The sequence below is a fragment of the Piliocolobus tephrosceles genome, chromosome 7, assembly GCF_002776525.5.
Source record: "Piliocolobus tephrosceles isolate RC106 chromosome 7, ASM277652v3, whole genome shotgun sequence".
NCBI lineage: Eukaryota > Metazoa > Chordata > Mammalia > Primates > Cercopithecidae > Piliocolobus > Piliocolobus tephrosceles.
Genome location: NC_045440.1, coordinates 147419838 through 147439280, shown reverse-complemented (window position 1 = coordinate 147439280; position 19443 = coordinate 147419838). Strand labels below are relative to the sequence as shown.

General features: G+C 62.5%; 2 protein-coding genes across 2 annotated transcripts in view; one reads left to right on the top strand and one right to left on the bottom strand.

Annotated features, from left to right (window-relative positions):
- Positions 1-7138, top strand: part of OPLAH (5-oxoprolinase, ATP-hydrolysing) — a 9554-nt gene extending 2416 nt beyond the window's left edge. The window contains exons 6-26 of the mRNA XM_026449738.1: positions 1-124; positions 215-353; positions 434-501; positions 644-909; positions 1037-1149; positions 1240-1410; positions 1596-1733; positions 1828-1966; positions 2092-2204; positions 2413-2564; positions 3174-3334; positions 3484-3585; positions 3662-3836; positions 5011-5195; positions 5275-5421; positions 5503-5637; positions 5804-5953; positions 6075-6232; positions 6348-6508; positions 6598-6695; positions 6932-7138. The exon at positions 1-124 is cut by the window's left edge and continues 69 nt beyond it. Of these exons, the coding sequence (XP_026305523.1) occupies positions 1-124; positions 215-353; positions 434-501; positions 644-909; positions 1037-1149; positions 1240-1410; positions 1596-1733; positions 1828-1966; positions 2092-2204; positions 2413-2564; positions 3174-3334; positions 3484-3585; positions 3662-3836; positions 5011-5195; positions 5275-5421; positions 5503-5637; positions 5804-5953; positions 6075-6232; positions 6348-6508; positions 6598-6695; positions 6932-7078 (3042 nt within the window). The 3' untranslated portion in view covers positions 7079-7138. The remainder of the gene's footprint in view (positions 125-214; positions 354-433; positions 502-643; positions 910-1036; positions 1150-1239; positions 1411-1595; positions 1734-1827; positions 1967-2091; positions 2205-2412; positions 2565-3173; positions 3335-3483; positions 3586-3661; positions 3837-5010; positions 5196-5274; positions 5422-5502; positions 5638-5803; positions 5954-6074; positions 6233-6347; positions 6509-6597; positions 6696-6931) is intronic.
- A 4008-nt stretch (positions 7139-11146) lies between these two features.
- SPATC1 (spermatogenesis and centriole associated 1) overlaps positions 11147-19443 on the bottom strand; it is a 35359-nt gene continuing 27062 nt past the window's right edge. Inside the window, exons 2-5 of the mRNA XM_023188319.2 lie at positions 16692-17246; positions 16049-16588; positions 15785-15924; positions 11147-11634 (exon numbers count right to left, since the gene is read on the bottom strand). Of these exons, the coding sequence (XP_023044087.2) occupies positions 11305-11634; positions 15785-15924; positions 16049-16588; positions 16692-17246 (1565 nt within the window). The 3' untranslated portion in view covers positions 11147-11304. The remainder of the gene's footprint in view (positions 11635-15784; positions 15925-16048; positions 16589-16691; positions 17247-19443) is intronic.

Genomic DNA, 19443 nt, shown 5'->3' with positions numbered 1-19443 from the left:
CCCATGGACGCCTTCAGCGGCTCCCGTGCTGTGCTCTCGGGCCCGGCCGGCGGCGTGGTGGGCTATTCAGCTACCACATACCAGCAGGAGGGTGGCCAGCCTGTCATCGGCTTTGACATGGGAGGTATGAGGGCTGAGGGCTGGGGTCTCGGGGAGGCCCCGCTGCTGGGTCCCTGGGTCTTTAAGCGACCCACCAGCACCCCACCCCTGCCAGGCACGTCCACGGATGTGAGCCGCTACGCTGGGGAATTCGAGCATGTCTTTGAAGCCACCACAGCTGGTGTCACCCTTCAGGCCCCGCAGCTGGACATCAACACCGTGGCGGCGGGAGGGGGTTCCCGCCTCTTCTTCAGGTCAGCTCTCCTGCTTCCCAGGCCAGGACTCCAGTCCTGTCTACCTCCTCACGTCCAACCCCAGCCCTTCCTTCCCCTAGGTCTGGCCTCTTTGTGGTTGGGCCCGAGTCAGCAGGAGCCCACCCGGGACCCGCCTGCTACCGCAAAGGTAAGAGTCAGGATCTGCCTGGCCTGGCTTGGCCCTCTGCTTGCTGCCCCAGGCCCAGCCCCTCCCATCAGCCCTATCCCTGCTGCCTGCTCCTGCTCCGCTGCCTCCAGCCCCCAAGCCCCACATCCTGTCCACCTCCCAGGGGGCCCTTTGACAGTGACGGATGCTAATCTGGTCCTGGGTCGCCTGCTGCCTGCCTCCTTCCCTTGCATTTTTGGGCCGGGAGAGGACCAACCACTTTCCCCCGAGGCCTCCCGCAAAGCCCTGGAGGCTGTGGCCACTGAGGTCAACAGCTTCCTGACCAACGGGCCCTGCCCGGCCTCCCTGCTGAGCCTGGAGGAGGTAGCCATGGGGTTTGTGCGCGTGGCCAACGAGGCCATGTGCCGGCCCATCCGTGCACTCACGCAGGTACGTCCACTTCTGCTCTCCCGCCTGTCCTGCCCCCAGCCCTGCTCCCTGCCCCACGCCTCCCGCTCAGGCGGGGAGCTGGATGGGGTAGGGTAGGAGAGCCCACTGACCCCTTCTGGCTCCCTAGGCAAGAGGCCATGACCCCTCAGCCCATGTGCTGGCCTGCTTTGGGGGAGCTGGTGGGCAGCATGCATGTGCCATTGCCCGGGCCCTGGGCATGGACACCGTGCACATCCACAGGTGAGCCTAGGTGTGGGTGCACGGAGGTGCGTGTGATCTGCACTGGCTTGGGAGGTGACCCCCCTATTGCCATGCTGCCCATCCCTGCAGGCACAGTGGGCTGCTGTCGGCCCTGGGGCTGGCCCTGGCTGACGTGGTGCACGAGGCACAGGAGCCCTGCTCCCTGCTCTACGCGCCTGAGACCTTCATGCAGCTGGACCAGAGGCTGAGCCGCCTGGAGGAGCAGTGTGTGGACGCCCTGCAGGCCCAGGGCTTCCCCAGGTGGGCTCCCAGGGTGCCCTGGACAGAGGGCTTACGTTGTCCCCCTTGGTGGGTTTTCTGCCTGATGACTTCCCAGGTGGTCCCGGGGTGCACGAGAAGCAGAACAGGTGTCCTTGCCGGGCGCTGGGTGGGGTGGGGGGCAGGGCAGGGGGTTTGGTGTGAGTGTCCCCAACCACCTGCTGCAGGTCCCAGATCAGCACTGAGAGCTTCCTGCACCTGCGTTACCGGGGCACGGACTGTGCTCTGATGGTGTCTGCCCACCAGCACCCAGCCACAGCCCGCTCGCCCCGTGCGGGGGACTTCGGGGCAGCCTTCGTGGAGCGGTACGTGAGTTTGCCGACTCCGGATCCCTGGCAAAGGGCCTTCGTGCCTGGCCACCTCACGCTGACCACTCCTTGGGCCCCGTGGGGAGTGCAGGTACATGAGGGAGTTTGGCTTTGTCATCCCTGAGCGGCCAGTGGTCGTGGACGATGTGCGAGTGAGGGGCACTGGCCGCAGTGGTCTTCGCCTCAAGGATGCCCCCAAAGCCCCGACCGGGCCTCCCCGGGTGGACAAGGTTGGTGGTCCTGCCCGTACCAGCCTGACAGCACCCATGGGGCACTGGGATGGGGACCAAGCCCTGTGAGAGGCATCGGGGAGGGTGCTGGGCCCGGGTGCTGCACTCACCCACACCCTCTGCAGATGACCCAGTGCTACTTTGAGGGGGGCTACCAGGAGACCCCTGTGTACCTGCTGGGAGAGCTGGGCTATGGGCACAAGCTCCATGGGCCCTGCCTCATCATCGACAGTAACAGGTGGGCTGAGGTCCAACCAGGGTGGAGGACATGGAGGGGTCAACCGTGGGGCCCCTGGTGCAGGGTTCTCTGGCCCAAGGCTGCAGGGGCCTACAGGACTCTGTATCCTACCATCGTTGGGGTGTCCCCTGGCCTGGGGCTGTGGCATCTCTGGTTGGAGGGGTGTCGCCTGGCTCCATGCAGCCCCTCTGTGCCCTCTGCTCCCCAGCACCATCCTGGTGGAGCCAGGTTGCCAGGCAGAGGTGACTGAGACAGGGGGCATCCGCATCTCTGTGGGGGCCGAAGTCCCTGGCACAGTGGGCACCCAACTGGACCCTATTCAGCTGTCCATCTTCTCACACCGCTTCATGAGCATTGCTGGTGAGTGACCGCTGCCACGTTCCCTGCTGCCTGGCTCCCTGTGGGATAAGGCGCCGGCTGTGTCGTGGGGTGGCTGGCAGGGCTGTGCCCAAAGGGAGAGGCAGAAGCAGGACCCCCTGGTGACGGGGTGGCCAGTGTGGCTGCAACACTGGCATGGTGCAGTTGGCCATGAGAACGAGCCTTGGGCAAGGAGGACACTTTCCCCCTCTTACCTGTAGCCATGTGATCTGGGGAGTGAACTCCTAGCTAAGGATGGCATACTGAGGGCAGCACAGGGAACCCATCTGTGCAGGGTCAGGCCAGCGGCTTACTGGGAGCCCAGGGGCAAGAGCCTAGGAACCAGGTTCTTGCTGTGCCAGGCAGGGTGGGAGGGTCGAGGAGTAGCACTGGGTTCTTGCTGGGGGCTCCAGGCGGGACTGGGGAGGAAGATGCTGTCCTTTGCATAGGCTAAGACACGTGGCCAAGTGGGCACACGGTCACCTTGGTCTTCCCCAGGAAAAAGCTGCTGGGTTCTGGGTTTGAGCCCTGGTGGGTCCTGTTCCTCCCTTTCCCGGGGCCATGCTATGGGTAGATGGGGCCAGCAGGCATCTGGTCACTTTGTGCTCCCAGAGCAGATGGGCCGCATCCTGCAGCGCACAGCCATCTCCACCAACATCAAGGAGCGCCTCGACTTCTCCTGTGCTCTCTTTGGGCCCGATGGGGGGCTGGTGTCCAATGCCCCCCACATCCCTGTGCACCTGGGTGCCATGCAGGAGACGGTGCAGTTCCAGGTGCGGTGGACCCTCCCCCGCCCTCCCACACCTCCCTTGCCTCGCCCTTCTATCCCCCTCCCTCACCCTCCACCCCACCCCCTCACCCCCCCACCCCACTCTGGCCCCTGCTCCCCTGTGCCCACTCTGCACCCATTTCCTGGTTTCAGATCCAGCACCTGGGGGCTGATCTCCACCCTGGCGACGTGCTACTGAGCAACCATCCCAGTGCCGGGGGCAGCCACCTGCCGGACCTGACTGTTATCACACCGGTGAGGGGTGCTGCCCACCTGCCTCTGCTTGGGCAGGGGTGGCCGATGTAGCTGACCGTGGCTTTCCACCCGCTAGGTGTTTTGGCCGGGTCAGACGCGGCCTGTTTTCTATGTGGCCAGCCGAGGGCACCATGCAGACATTGGCGGCATCACACCAGGCTCCATGCCCCCCCACTCCACCACGCTGCAACAGGAGGGTGCCGTCTTTCTGTCCTTCAAACTCGTCCAGGGGGGTGTCTTCCAAGAGGAGGGTGAGTGAGAGTGGGGTGGGGTGGGCCCTCTGCAGACTGGGACACATGGCCACTGCTGGCAAGCAGGCCTGGCTGGACCGCGGGATGCAGCCCATAGACCCAGGCCTGCCTTGAGGCTGGGAGGAGATAGATCGTTACCCCAAAGGGCAACTGCAGATTGTATCCTAGGAGCTGAGATGAATTCAGCCTGGGCCCGGGAAGGCCTCCTGAGGGGTGGTTTTGTGGGTGGAGAGTTAGCCAAGCGTGGAGGGTCAGGGTGCTGGAGGGAGAGAAGCCTGTTTCAAGGTGGGTGGCTGCTTGTGGTGTGTGCAGTCATACTGGGTGGAGTCTGCAGAGAAACAGCAGGGCAGGGGCAGGGGCAGGGCCCAAAGGCCCCTGTAGTGTTTTCTGGGCCTAGGTCCGAGTCACTGGGTGGGGGTGGCCGTGAAAGGCTTTCAGCTGGTCCTGTGCTAATCTCCCACTGTGCCCACGGGCAGAGAGGATACGGGGTCCGAGAGTGGCCTGGAGGCTGGGGGACAAGAGTGCGGGCAGCTGCAGTTACCCTGGATGATGCTGAGTCTTGGGCTGAGTGGAGGGGGGGGGCCGGGGGGTGGGGGACTGTTTTGGATGTGGAAGGAAGTGGGTATTTGGAGGGATTTGGGAGAGGGGGCCAGGGGTCAATTTTGGGCAGCTGGAGGTGGAGGCCCTGGCACTGAGCAGCTTTAGGAAAGGGGATGGAGGCTGCAGGGGTGCTGTGGCGGGGGTGGGGGTGGGAGACACAGGGAAAACAAGCCCTGGTCTGAGGCTGCAGGTCTGGGAGCCCAGGGGAAGTGGCGTGGCCGGGGTGGAGGGTGGGGACGGAGGCTGGGTGTAATGGAACCACAGGCTGTTCTGGGTGTGGAGGACACGAATAGAGTGGCCCATTTCTGGCCGCTGCCTTGATCAGCGTGAGCTGGGGGCAGGGGGTGTGGACCACAGAGGGACATGTGCAGGCACACTGCAGAGGGCCCTGTGGCTGCCTCAGAGAGGACCCTGAGCCAGGCTCAAGGAGAGGGGCTTTCCTGAGGTGGGGAGCAGTCCCAGGCCAGACCTCACTGCTTTCTAGGGGCCAGAGACCTTGTCTGGATTTGGGAAACCTGGGTTGGGGGTGCAGACAGGGTTGGCCAGGGGCTCAGTGATGACACTGTCCATCCAGCGGTGACTGAGGCCCTGCGGGCGCCAGGCAAGGTCCCCAACTGTAGCGGAACCAGAAACCTGCACGACAACCTGTCGGACCTCCGTGCCCAGGTGGCAGCCAACCAGAAGGGCATCCAGCTGGTGGGGGAGCTCATTGGGCAGTACGGCCTGGACGTGGTGCAGGCCTACATGGGCCATATTCAGGTGGGCCTGGGCACAGGAGTGTGGGCAGCAGGGCCATCCTGCAGGTGGCCTGGCTGCCACTGATCCTGCTCCCTGCCAGGCGAACGCTGAGCTGGCCGTGCGCGACATGTTGCGTGCCTTTGGAGCCTCCCGGCAGGCCCAGGGCCTGCCCCTGGAGGTGTCCTCGGAAGACCACATGGACGACGGTTCCCCTATCCGCCTCCGCGTGCAGATCAACCTGAGTCAGGTGGGCCGCAGGGATGGCGCTTCTGGGCAGCTGGGGCATGGCGCAGCTGCTGACTGCCTCTCTCTTCCCTCCGGTGCGCAGGGCAGCGCTGTGTTTGACTTCAGCGGCACTGGGCCGGAGGTGTTCGGGAATCTCAACGCACCGCGGGCCATAACCCTGTCCGCCCTCATCTACTGCCTGCGCTGTCTGGTGGGCCGCGACATCCCGCTCAACCAGGTTCGCAGGGGTGTGTGCGCGAGGGCGGGCCCCAGGTCACCCCGAGGTCACCCTGAGTGCGCCTCCTGGGCCCAGCCACGGACGGACCCCATGGGTGCTGGGGCGCGGAGGTGCTATTTCTCTTGGAGCCCACCCCAAGAGCCCTGAGAGCCGCCCGCCCGCACAGGGCTGCCTGGCGCCGGTGCGCGTGGTGATTCCCCAAGGCTCCATCCTGGACCCGTCGGCCGAGGCGGCGGTGGTGGGCGGCAACGTGCTCACGTCGCAGCGCGTGGTGGATGTCATCCTGGGGGCCTTTGGGGCCTGCGCCGCCTCCCAGGTGCGGGGGCGGGGTGAGCGCGGTCGGGGGCGGGCCGGGTGGGCAGGCTGGAGTAGGAGTGGGAGGGCGAGGTGGGGACGCCCCGCGCCAGCCCAGCGCAGCGACCGAGTGCTCTCGCCAGGGCTGCATGAACAACGTGACGCTGGGCAACGCCCACATGGGCTACTACGAGACGGTGGCGGGCGGCGCGGGCGCGGGTCCTAGTTGGCACGGGCGCAGCGGCGTGCACAGCCATATGACCAACACGCGCATCACTGACCCCGAAATCCTGGAGAGCCGGTGAGCAGCGTGCGCGGAGCCTGGGGGCGCGACCGGGTGGGAACCGGGGCTCGGCCACACTAAGTCTTCGCCCTTGTCCTCGCTCTTGTCCTCGCTCTTGTCCTCGCCCTCACAGGTACCCGGTCATCCTGCGCCGCTTTGAGCTGCGGCGGGGCTCAGGGGGCAGAGGCCGCTTCCGGGGCGGCGACGGCGTCACCCGTGAGCTGGTCTTTCGCGAGGAGGCGCTGCTGTCAGTACTGACCGAGCGCCGCGCCTTCCGGCCCTACGGGCTCCACGGTGAGTGGGTCCCCAGCCCTCGCGGCCCTCCCTGCCCCCGCCCCCGCCCCCGCCCCCGGTCCCTCTGGACTCCTCGCCTCCCTCCGCAGGGGGCGAGCCCGGTGCCCGCGGCCTAAACCTGCTGATACGCAAAAACGGCCGGACGGTGAATCTGGGCGGCAAGACGTCGGTGACCGTGTACCCTGGGGTAAGGGCCATGGCCTGGCCTGTCCCGTCCCTCTCCCGGCCCCATCCCACAGACGGGGAACAGTTGCAGACATGACCAGAGGCCAAGTTTAATTTGGCCCCCGAAGGAAAGGGGGCGCGTACCAGGCCTCTGTGGTCCATGGGGGCGGGTGATGGACGCTGCCCCGCGGGGAGGGAGCTGCGCAGGTGACAGGGAGGGGCCACAACTGCGCTGAGCCCGTACCCCCCCCCCAACAGGATGTGTTCTGTCTCCACACGCCCGGCGGCGGTGGCTATGGGGACCCCGAGGACCCCGCCCCACCGCCGGGGTCACCCCCGCAAGTACTGGCCTTTCCCGAGCACGGCAGCGTCTATGAGTACCGCCGGGCCCAGGAGGCCGTGTGAAGGTCCTGCAATAAAGGTGCCTTAAGTCACCCGGTTCTGGGGACGCAGCTACGGCGCCTAGTTTGTGCTCCGAGTCGTGTCTGTGCGCGCTGGCTGCACGCCTGTCATCTGTGCCTGCCTTAGGAGGACACCCAGACTCGGAGCTGCAGGCTCACTACCAGGTGGTCCGTGAGCCCCGCCAGGGCGGTACTGAACGTCACCTGCTCCACCTCCTGGGGGCGGGAATCAGGTTGAGGGTCGTCCCAGCGCCGCCGGCCCAGCCACCCGGGCCCTGGCACTCACTGGGCTCAGCAGGCCCCCAGGAACTCCGCAGTTCGTGATGTGGTCCAGGCGCTGACCTCTCCAGGGCTTAGCTCGGCGGCTTCTGCCGGGAGGGCGGGCCAGGTAGAGGTGGCGCCCTTTCTCCTGCTCCAGGGTCCTGGAAGGGGGGCGGTGTCACCAAGGCCAGGGCGCCTTTGCGCGCTGTGCCTACCTCCAGGTCGCCACTCACCGCCTCAGCATCTCGGGGGAGGAGGCCACCGAGTGGTGGAGCACGGAGCTGCGCAGTGCGGTCCCTGGGGGATCTGGGGGAGGGAGGCATCAGCCAGAGCCTCGGCCGACAGCGCTCCCCAGGTCCACTCCCCACTCCGGTACCCTCCCCCCGAAGCACGATACCCAGGGCCCAGGGCTGCCCTTGGCGCGTGCCCATCCGGCGGGGGCCCGGGAGGCGGCGGAAGGGCGGGCGCTACTGCCCCACCGCAGAGAGAGCCTGGAGCGCGGTGGGCGGGGCCGGGCCTCCTGGCTCCGCCCCTGCCTCCCTGCCCGCACCTCCTGCTGGACCTTTCGAGCAGTTATCGAAGTTTAGGTCTCCCAGGAGCATGCGTAAAGCCACGACCCCTCCACTTTGTTCGCTCTTGGCCTCAAACTTCTCGGCTCAGTCCAGCAGCACCGTCAGCTGTTTGCTGCGCAAGGGCCCGTCCTCTGCGCGGGGAAGGAGGGTGGGGTGGGCTCGGCTCCAGATTGGGACCCGCATCTTGGACAGTCAGCTCCCGGCTCCCCAGTTCCTGATCTGGCACCTCTCAGGAATTCCCATGCCTGGGGCAGTGAACAAAGGGCGGGAGGTGGGGCCGGGGTGCAGGCGAATGTAGGGATCAGCAGCCGCCATGGAGAAGCGGGACCTGTTCTGAGGACCCACCCGCAGGGCTCACCAGTGCTTGCAAGTGCGTGCAGTGCAGGAATCCCACGATGTGGCGCCCGTCCAGGCTGCCCAGCCGCGCCTGCAACACCACGGACGGCCACAGTTTCCCTGGCCGCCTTGGCCGAACCCCGCCCCCTCTGTGCTCTGGGCGGGGTAGGCCAGTACCTGTGTGGACAGTAGTCCCCTGGAGGCCAGCGTGTCCTCGCCACGCGCGTGGGGGAAGCAACGGAAGGTGGCGCACAGCAGCGGGTAGCGCCAGGCCAGCAGCAGCCCGCTGTCCAGTAGCTTGAGGTGCGGCCCCGGTCTGTAGGCCAAGTGTGCTCACGTCGTATAGCACCGGGCCCAGGTTGGGCGTCAGGCGATTCACCAAGCGACGAGCCGCGCGCAGATCGCATACCTTCTGCAGGCAAAGTCCAGACCCATGGGCAGCGAGGCCACCAGCGTCCCGTGCGGCGCCCTGGGCCACGGCTGGCTGCAGTCCTTAGCCCTATAGAGCGCCGCGCCAATGGCCTCAGCCCGTGGCTGGCTGTGCGGCAGGTTGCTGAAGCGCGCCAACCCGTCCAGGAGCAGGCACAGATTGCTGGCGCCCAGCACAGCGGAGGGGGTTGGTAGCAGAAGGGGCGGCGCCAAACCTGCAGCGCCAGCCAGAGTGGCAGGCGGGTGAGCGCCAAGGGCAGGCCGACCACCAGCAGCAGCAGCGCCACGACACCGCCCGCCGCCCTTCTCAGCCACCCCAGGCTGATCGGGCTCGCCGTTGGTGCACAGCAGCCCAGCAGCTGGTCCAGGGCCCAGTAGGCCGGGAAGAGCAGCTCGTGGGCCAAGCCGTGGAGGGCGTGCAAAGCCGGGTGCGGGAAGGGCGAGGGCCGCAGGGCGTCAGTTGCCGGGGGCCAGTCGGGCGGGGATTGCATGGTACACCTAACTCTTCGGCCGCGGGGCGCCAGGGAGACTCATTGGCTTCCAGAGGACAAGCTGACTCCTCGGTGCATCAACACGAGCTGCGGGGGAGTCACAGGAGTGAAGGCCGCGTGGCACAGCGTGTGCGCAAAGCCGGTGAGGTGCTGACCCAGCGAGCCTGGCGGAGGCGCGGGCGTAGGCAGAGGGGCGCTTCAGAAAGAAAACCCGAAAGGGACCTCATCTCAAATCTCCACCCTGGATCCTCCTTGCCCCGCCCCATACACCCGCGAAGGTCACACAGGGAACCTGTGAGGTCCGCCCAACGCAAGCGGGATCGGGATGCAGCCAGCGGCAAGTGCAGGACGACCATTCTTGAGTGCGGGCTGCGCAGCGCCGGTGAGGAGCAAACAGTGTGCTCTGCCCCCGGCTCCCCTGTGCCCGCCCCACGCAGGTCAGCATGGAATAAGTCGCGCACTCCGGCTGCCCAGACGGCAGAATCCACCCCACCCGCTTCGCGTCTCTCTGCGGCCCCGCGGTGTCGGGCGCCTGAGTTCAAAGACCTGACACCTGAGGAGGGATGGACTCCCGCCCAGCGACCCGCAAAGTCCCCCAAAAGGCCAGCCCGCAGTGGTGACGGCGCTGTGGCCCTTCCCCATGGAGCTTCCAATCTAAGGGGGGGGACTGTTGGTTCTGCCCTGCGGGTAGCTCTGCCGGTGTGCGCCAGCCAGACGGAAGCGTTTCCCCATTCTGGAGCGCTCTGGCATACCCTCAGGCGCTCCCAGGCTCTGCTCGCCTCCCTCCTTTATAACTGGGCCTGTGAACCAGCACGCACTCTCCCGGTCAGCTGGGTGCCAGCGTCTCTTAAATAGCCCTGGGAGTTTGGGTGAGGGCTGCCCTTCCTGTTGGCTGGCAGGGAGGTGGAGGGGCTTCTGGCAGGAGCTCTTCCCTGCCCTTCCCAGGTACTGAGTAAGAGGCTGGGTGTCTGGCTGGATTCCCTGGAGGCCTGGGAGTGGGGAGGGCAGAGGCAGGAAGCTCAGCAGCCCAGGCATCCCCAGAGGGCCTGGCACACCCTGCATACCCTCTCCTTCCCTGGACTCCTCGCTGGTTGCTGAAAGATCCCCATTGGAACTCAGACCTTGTGGGTCCACTGTTGCCTCCTGCTATCCTCTCTGTCTGGCAAGCACTGGTGCCCCAGGACCCTCCTCAGTTGGGGTTTTCATCTCGCTCCCATTGCAGCCAGCCTCCTTGCCTTCCTGCGTGCAGACTTGCTCCCGTCTCACCCTGTGGTGTGGGCCCCTCTGCACTTTCCTACACTGCGCTTCTCCCTCCCATGTCTTCCTCCCCAGGGACTTCCCATCCTGGCCGGCTCCCTCAGCTTCCTGCACTCTCCACAAGCCCTTCCCAGCACCCCATCTGCCCTTAGTGCACTGTGGGAGGCCCCTGGCCTGCCCCCAAATCCTGCTTGTGCTCCTCAGCTCCTGCAGCAGGTGGCGTCTGCCCTTGCCAGCTCTGAATTCCTCTCAAAGTCTCCAGGACCTGTGGGATGGCCTTGGGTGTCTTGGGAAGGGGCCGCCACTTCACTGGGCTGCCCCATGCCCAGGTTGGGGTGAGGATGCTTTCTCCCGGCTCTTCTCCCTTGAATGTCCTCTTGTCCTCAAGGCCTGGAAGACCACCCCCCTCCGCCCCTCACCCAGCCCCGGCCTAGTATGGAGGCAGGGATTCCACACCCACATCCTTGTCTCCTCCCACCTCTGCCAGCTCCGTGCCCCTCACCACTGCGGCAGGCACAGAGCCACAGCCCTTCCCTCCCTGCTCCACCCCGTCCTGGTTCCTACCCTTCCCCATCCAGGTCCCAGAAGCTCCCACTGCTCTCAGTGCCATGGGAGGGGAGCCTGGGGGCCTTCAGACCAACCCCTCGCAGACCACTGCTGAGCCTTGGCCTCTCGGACTCTCGCAGAGGGTTGAGGATGGGCATTGGCCTCCATGGCAGGCAGGGCTGAAGGGGCACGGTGCAGGGGCCCGGTGAACCACCCCAGAGGAGGCAGCACCACCCAGGAGTGCTGGCGCAGGCCCAGCGACCAGCGTCTGTGGGAAGCTTTAATGGCCATGCAGAAGGCTGTGGGGTTGAGCGAGCCTGGACCTCCCAGCTCCAGCGTCACCAGATGAACATGGGCTTGCCGTCGTCGTGCGCCAGCTGGTTGAGGCAGGAGAGCAGCAGCAGCGCGTCGGTGAGCATGCTAGGGTGCACGGTCTCCACTAGCACGCGCTGCAGGAAGTCCACAGTGTAGGTGCCGCCCTCGGACGCCGCCAGCTCCGGGCGCTCTCGCAGGATGCCATAGGCGTTCACCAGCTGTTCGGTCAGCGCAGGGTGCACCCGCCCGTTGTAGCCCAGACTCTGCAGCCTGTTCATGATGCTCACGTAACGCTGTGTGAGCATCTGGCACAGCTCCTCGTCCAGCTTGTGGTCACTGGGGTTCAGGGAGGCCTGCGGGGACAGCATCCATCAGGGACCCTCCCTTGCCACACCTCCACACACAGGCAGGTAAGGGGAAGACCGAGGGGCACGTGAGGCTGCGAGACGGCCAGGATCCGAGGGGTGTGCAGTGGGGAGGTTCTGCGAGGAACCTCAAGGGTTTAGGACCGGGGAGCCCAGTGGGCAGAGCCTGACAGAGAGGTCTTCAAGGCCTGATCCGGGCAGGGCAGGTGGCTCCCAAAGCTCCCCAGTGGGGCCTCATCCACAGGGTGGAAGAGGATGCCCCAACCTTGTCGTCTGCTCCACCCACCACCAGGGATTGCAACTGGGCTGAGGCCTCCAGGGACTGAGGACAGGGCCATGGCTAGGCATCTGCAGGCGCACAGGGTCCCCTGACCCAGGGGTCTGGGGTCTTTCCCAGGCCTCCTCCTGGCTCCCTGCTCTGCTCCCTCTCAGCATCTGAAGGACCCCCCTTCCTTACCCTGGCCTCCATCCTCAGCACCCTCTAGCCTGCACACCCCCCAGGGAACTCCCTTTCTTCCCCCAGCACTGAACTGACAACCCCAGCCAAGTGTTGGCCCCAGCACTGAGGGGCCTGTCTCCTTCACCTGCCTCCTCCTGGGCCTGGAAACCAGCACATCTGGGTCAGTTTCCACTCACTTCCTCATACTCTCTGTCCTCCCACCAGCCAGGCAGTGGCTGCGTTCCACCCTAAGGCATGTAATCGTGACGGCGGCCCTCCCACCCCGCCTGCCACTGCCCCCTGGATGTGTGACCTGGGCAGTTGTGGAAAGCGCGGTGCCCAGCTCAATGCTCTGTTGGCACCATCCTGAAGTTCTAAGTTTTGAATTATTTTCATTTGGCACTAGGCCCTGCCAATTTTGCAGCCTGTCTCAGGTGCAGCTGCCCCCACCTCCAGGCTTGGCCCTGCCCGCTCTTGCACAGGCCCACAGAGCCACGGGTCCGAAGTGGAGTTGGGTGGGCTAGCCCCTGCCTGAGCTCCTACAGTTTCCACTGCTCCAACACTTGGGGGAGGGCCACCCTCCAGTGTCCCCAGTCTGTTCCTGCACCTCTCTTCCAGCTACGTCCTACTGTGTCCCGATGCTTGACATGGTGGTCCCCAACCTGCTGGGAACACTTGCCCAGACAAGCTGTTCAGGCACTACCCCTTGGGGAAGGCTCCCAGGCCGGTCGTGTGCGCAGGGTACCAGGCTTGGGGCTGGACTTAGGACTGGGCCCAGTTAATGTGACGCCAACCTCTGCTAAGTGCTCCCAGAGCCTGCGCTCAGCACCCCTGTTGCCTGGGACGTGCCTGGGATGCGCCTCTCTCTCCCCAGCTGGAGGTTCTTGGCCCCTGAGCCTTCTAGGGAACTGAACAATATGCACAGTTGTGGGGGGCAGGAAGACACCATCGAGGTTCAGCACAGGAGTAAGGGCCCGCGGACAGCCATGCTTAACGGCTGCTTCTGCACCACACTGGGCCTGAGCCTCAGTTTTGCTGCTGGGATGTGAAGGAAATCACGGTGCCACCTGCAGGAGTGTTCTGAGGGTTACAGGCAGCGGCCCCAGTGAGCACTGAGCACCAGGTCACGCGGGGGCCCCACCCTGGGGAATGGCAGTGCCCTCACATCTCACAGTGCAGCGAGTTGTGTCTTGTTGTTGTTTTGAGACGGAGTCTTGCTCTGTCGCCCAGGGTGGAGTCGTCCAGTGGTTTGATCTCGGCTCACTGCAACCTCCACCTCCCGGGTTCAAGGGATTCTTCTGCCTCAGCCTCCTAAGTAGCTGGGATTACAGGTGCATGCCACCACGCCCGGCTAATGTTTTAGTATTTTTAGTAGAGACGGGGTTTCATCATGTTGGCCAGGCTGGTCTCAAACTCCTGACTTCAGGTGATCTGCCCGCCTCGGCTTCCTACAGTGCTGAGATGATAGGCATGAGCCACCACGCCTGGCTGAGGTGTGTCAGTTGTGTCTTATAATTATCACCCTGTCTTAAAAATATTCCTTCAAGGCCGGGCACGGTGGCTCACACCTGGCCACAGCTCAAGCCTCAGTTTGGGAGGCTGAGGCAGGAGAATTGCTTGAACTTGGGAGACGGAGGTTGCAGTGAGCCAAGATTGGGCCTCTGCACTCCAGCCTGGGTGACAGAGCAAGACTCGGTCTCAAAAAAAAAAAAAAAAAAAAAAAAAAAAAAAAAAATTTAGGGCTGGGCTCATGCCTATAATCCCAGCACTTTGGGAGGCAGAGGCAGGCAGATCACTTGAGGCAGGGAATTTGAGACCAGCCTGGCCAACACGGCAAAACCCCATCTCTACCAAAAAAATACACAAAAATTAGCCAGGTGTGGTGGCGCATGCCTGTAATTCCAGCTACTCGAGAGGCCGAGGCAGGAGCATTGCTTGAATCCAGGAGGTGGAGGCTGCAGTGAGCCCAGATTGTACCACTGCACTCCAGCCTGTGTGACAGGATCAAGACTCTGTCTCAAAAATAAATAAGTAAATAAAAATTTTAAAAAAATATAAACAAATTAGCCAGGTGTGTTGGTGCATGCCTGTAGTCCCAGTTAGCAGGGAGGCTGAGATGGGAGGGCCACTTGAGTGAACCATGATTATGCCACTGCACTCCAGCCTGGGCGACAGAGTGAGACCCCATCTTAAAAAAAAATTGCAGTAGGGAAAGGCTGTGAAGAAGTCCTCTCGCACACAGGCCTGTAACAGGATTTATCACAAAAACTTCCTCAAGAGTGCAGGATTCCAAGACACTGCTTGCTCAAGGCCACTCGCTTAACAGTGGCCTTCACCAATGAACAAGGCCACTGCAGTCAGCTTCTGTGACTTCTAAACTTGGTTTCAAGGCAGCTTACATGGACGTCTCTGTCTTTAAAAGCTTCCCTTTTGGGGCCGGGCGTGGTGACTCATGCCTGTAATCCCCGCACTTTGGGAGGCTGAGGCAGGCGGATCACCTGAGGTCGGGAGTTTGAGACCAGCCTGGCCAACATGGAGAAACTCTCTACCAAAAATACAAAAAAGTTAGTCGGGCGTGGTGGTGCGTGCCTGTAATCCCAACTACTTGGGAGGCTGAGGCAGGAGAATTGCTTGAACCTGGGAGGCAGAGGTTGTAGTGATCCGAGATCGCACCATTGCGCTGCAGCCTGGGCAACAAGAGCGAGACACCATCTCAGACGACGACAACAACAATAACAACAACTATATATATATATATATATATATATGTTAGCTGGGCGTGGTAGTGTAAACCTGTGGTAACTAGCTACTTGGGAGGCTTGAACCCCCAGGAGTTCATGCTTGCAGTGAGCTAGGATCACGCCACTGTTCTTCAACCTGGGCTGTCTTGAAAGAAGAGGCTGGGGCAGCAGAATCATTTGAACTGAGAGGCAGAGGTTGCAGTGAGCTGGGTACATACACTATTGTGTACTCTTTTTTTTTTTTTTTTTTTCAGGTGGAGTCTTGGTTTGTTGCCCAGGCTAGAGTGTAATGGTGCAATCTCAGCTCACCCTGGGCAGGTGACAGAGCGAGAGTCCATCTGAAAACAAAAAAACTGAACAAACGAAAACCGCCACACACAAAACTAACCAAAGGATGCTTTAACCAGAGGCAAAGCTCAAACCTGGACCCACGCAGCTCACAGTAGCTGCTGCTCAGGCTACACACAGGCCTGCAATCCACAGATAAACACAGCTGGAGAGAGAAAGCGGCCGGGAGTGCAGCTGGGCTGTTTTCTCAAGAGAAGCCCAAGTGGTAAGTAGCAATGCAGCTGCCCTCCCTGCCCGGCAGCCGCACATCCCCAGTCCAGCTTCCCCGTGCCTTCTACAGCCTGCCACACGCGTGGCTCAGACGCACACTCGGGCGTGTTGGTAAAGCATCATCCTCCACGTGCGTCCACAGAGGAGGCCATCTTGGTGGCAGAGGGCAAGAGCCGCCCGACCTTGCTGAAACCCCCCACCTCACCTTCCTCCGAGGAGACCTTGGGCTCCCACTGCCAGATGCCCCAACACCCGCCGGCCGTTGGCACTGGGCAGTCAGCTTCCTCTATCCCAGGGACTCCTCAGGTCATGGCACGTTTGGCCTGGCCAGAATGCAGGGTCCCCACGGCCCCTCGTGGGCCAGCCTGCCCCCTGTCCCTGCAGGCCCCTGGCCACACACCTGGATGATCTTCTCCGGGATGTTGGAGACAGTGAAGCCGTAGAGCCGCACGCGCTCTGGGAAGATGCTGGACAGGATCCTTCGGTCCAGCTGGAAGGCGATCTCACCCACCAGCCTCTCCCAGGCCAGCTGCTTCGACTCTGGAGACACAGGGTCTCATCAGCCCAGGTGAGAGGGTGAGAGGGACTGGGGTCAGCAGCCCAGGCAGGCGGCAGGGAGAGGGACTGGGGACCCGACCCGCACGGAGCCTGCAGTGTCACTGACCTCGGGCGCTCTCGGGGAACTTGCTCGTCTTGCGGTGGGCCAGCTTCCGTTCCACCTCCATCATGTTCTTCCTTGATGGTTCCGTGGCGCGTGGACCCCGAGAGTCATTGACTGAAGCCGGGGAGGATGACGTACGAGGTGGGGAGTGGGGGTTGTGTGGAGGGGAGTTGGGGGCAGGCAGGTTCCGGATTGGGGAATTGTGCATTCGGGAAGGGGGTTGGGGGGCACCCTGGGCGATGTGGGTGGTGCTTGAGGGGGTGTAGCTGGTGGCAACCTGGGGGGTAAGGGCGGGGGCAGAGGCAAGGACAGTGACCGTGGGGGAGGTAGTGGGGGAGGTGGGGACAGATGCAGGGACCACTTGTTCCTGGGTGGCACTGGGCTGAGTCTGTGTGTCTGAAGTGTTGAAGGAGAAGGCTGTCTCGGGAGCAGGTGTGCCCATGGCTGTGACGGGGGTGGAGGTCTGGAGGGGTGTGCCTGCAAACGCCGTGCTGAGAGGCTCTGGGTCCTGGGTCGACCGGGGGGGCTCAGTGGAGAGTGGGACTAGTGATGTGGAGGGGACAGAAATGAAAGGAGGGGGATTAGAGTGAGGTGGGAGGGCTCTGCCCCCCCCCACTCTGCCATCCACCACCCACACACCTGTTACCTTTGGTGGTGGCAGCAGGTACCATGCAAGCTGGGGAGTGGGGCCCAGAGGGGCCTCTGTGGAGTGGCTCAGCCAGCCGCAGCCTTGGGGCCTCTGGCAGGACCAAGTTGCTCATGGGGTTGGCCAGCAGGTTCTGAGAGACCCCTAGTGGGGTGGCAGTGGAGCTGAGGAGGGGGCTGCTCAGAGAGACAGCCACCGTGCCCGTCACAGGGGCTATCAGGGGGCTGCTCTGGGACACGGCCACAGGGCCTGCCAGGGGGCTGCTGGGAGTCAGGGAGCCAGTGGAGGGCAGGCCCAGGGAACTGGCCAGTGTGCCCGTTGGGGGCCCCGCCACAGGGCTGGTCAGGAAGCCGGTGAGGGGGCTGCTCTGTGACAGCGATGCTGGGCCGGACAGCAGCGTACTGAGGGTGCCTGTCAGGGGGCTCATGAGTGAGCCCGGCGTGGTGCTGGGCTGCAAGCTGGTGAGCATCTCGGCCAGGGGTGTCAAGGCCATGATCCCCACTTCGTCCAGGACTGGTTCATTTGCCACTGCTGGGGACGGGGGCAGGAAGACACCTGGGAACATAGAGAAAGCACTGAGACCCTGGGGAGCCCCTCCAGACCAAGGGGAGGGTGGTCGCAGGCTCTCCCTCTGTGGTAGGGCCTGGCCACGGTGCCCTTCTGTCCCCGAGGAGCTGACTGGTCTGACCTGGCCTCTCTGAGCCTCACGTCTTAGGCAGGCCAGGGTGGTGGCCTCTCTGCCTCTGTGGGGAGTCTGTGCCTGCTCAGGGGAGCCTGGGAGTGGTTCCCCAAGGCCTCACCTCCAGCCCTGATTTTTGTGTCAGTTCTCCCAGGCTCACTTTTCTGACCACTTGCCCACTGCCCCCAGCCATGGGGACGTCCCGCTGCCCTTTCCTCAACCGTGCCCATCCCACGGAGACCCGTGCCCAGCAGAGGGTCTCCAAGCAGCTGGACTCTCAGGTCACCAAGTTGGCCCCTCTGTTTTTCAGTGGAGAGAAGAGGGCCCCGGCCTCCTGACCACTATCTTTGTGATGGGAATAAGCCCCACCAGGTGGGGGCTCCTTGGGGGTCAGTGCTGCAATGGGCAGAGCCTCACGTGGCCCGACACCCATGCATGGTCCCTGCCCTGTGGAGCTTGCCGTGGCCTGAACAGGGATGCAGGTCAGAGCTGGTCACACACCCCGGTCCCAGACATTGCTTTATGCGCTCTTCCTGCCCCCGGAGCCTGCTCTCCTTGGTCCTGGAGGAGTGCTCCTTTTACTGGCCACTGTTTCGGGGAGAAGCCCCCTGATCCCCTGGGGGTGCAGCTGCTGGCAGGAGTGGTGGGGGTGCAGAGAAGGTTTTTGTGAGTATGCAATTTCATTGAAAACTTCCACTTTTGTTGTTATAAAAGCAGTACGTGCTTATTATAGAGAAAGAATGGAAATACAGAAAAAAGATGAAAAACCACAGATAGTTCCATCATCCCACGGTTAGTCTCTATTGAGGAGCCGCGTGTTGCCTTGGAGACCTTCTCCACCGTGTGTATATAGATCAGGAGTTGGCAAGCATTCTCTATGAAGGTCCAGAGGTAAATACTTCCACCTTTGCCAGCTGTATGGTCTCTGTTGCAACCGCTCAAGCCTGCCATTGCCTTGAGAAGGCAGCCGCAGGCAACTCAGAGGTGAATGAGGGAGGGTGTATGGCAATAAACCTTTATAGATGAACACTGTATTTTGGATTTCATGTGTCATGTAATAGTAGTTTTATTTTAACCATTTAAAAATGTGCAATTCAATCACTTGAGCCCAGGAGTTCCAGACTGGCCTGCTCAACATGGAGAGATCCTGTCTCTACAAAAAATACAAAAATTAGCCAGGCGTGGTGGCATGAACCTGTAGTCCCAGCTACTTGGGAGGCTGAGGTGGGAGGATCAGTTGAGCCCGGGAGGTTGAGGCTGCAGTGAGCCATGATTGCACCCTGATCGCACCACTGAACTCCAACCTGGGTGGCAGAGTGAGACCCCCATGTCAAAATAATAATTTAAAAAAAGTAAAATTCATGTTTTTTGTTTGTTTGTTCTTTTGAGATGGAGTCTGGCTCTGTTGCCCAGGCTGGAGTGCAGTGGCATAGTCTTGGCTCACTGCAACCTCCGCCTCCCAGGTTCAAGTGATTCTCCTGCCCCAGCCTCCCGAGTAGCTGGGATTACAGGTGCATGCCTCCACGCCGAGCTAATTTTTGTGTTTTTAGTAGAGACAGGGTTTCATCATGTTGGCCAGGATGATCTCGATCTCTTGACCTCATGATCTGCCTGCCTCAGCCTCCCAAAGTGCTGGGATTACAGGCATGAGCCACCGCGCCCAACCGTAAAATTCTTTTTTTTTTTTTTTTTTGAGACAGAGTCTCGCTCTATTGCCCAGGCTGGGGTGCAGTGGCACAATCTTGGCTCACCGCAAGCTCTGCCTCCTGAGTTTACACCATTCTCCTGCCTCAGCCTCCTGAGTAGCTGGGACTACAGGCGTCTGCCACCTCGCCCAGCTAGTTTTTTTTTCTTTTTGTATTTTTTAGTAGAGACGGGGTTTCACCGTGTTAGCCAGGATGGTCTCGATCTCCTGACCTCGTGGTCCGCCTGTCTCGGCCTCCCAAAGTGCTGGGATTACAGGCTTGAGTCACCGCGCCCGGCCGTAAAATTCATTCTTAACAGGCTGTGTGCAAAGGTAGTAGTGGCATAGATCACATGCCCTTTTGTACCTTGCCTCTTTTCACGGGACCC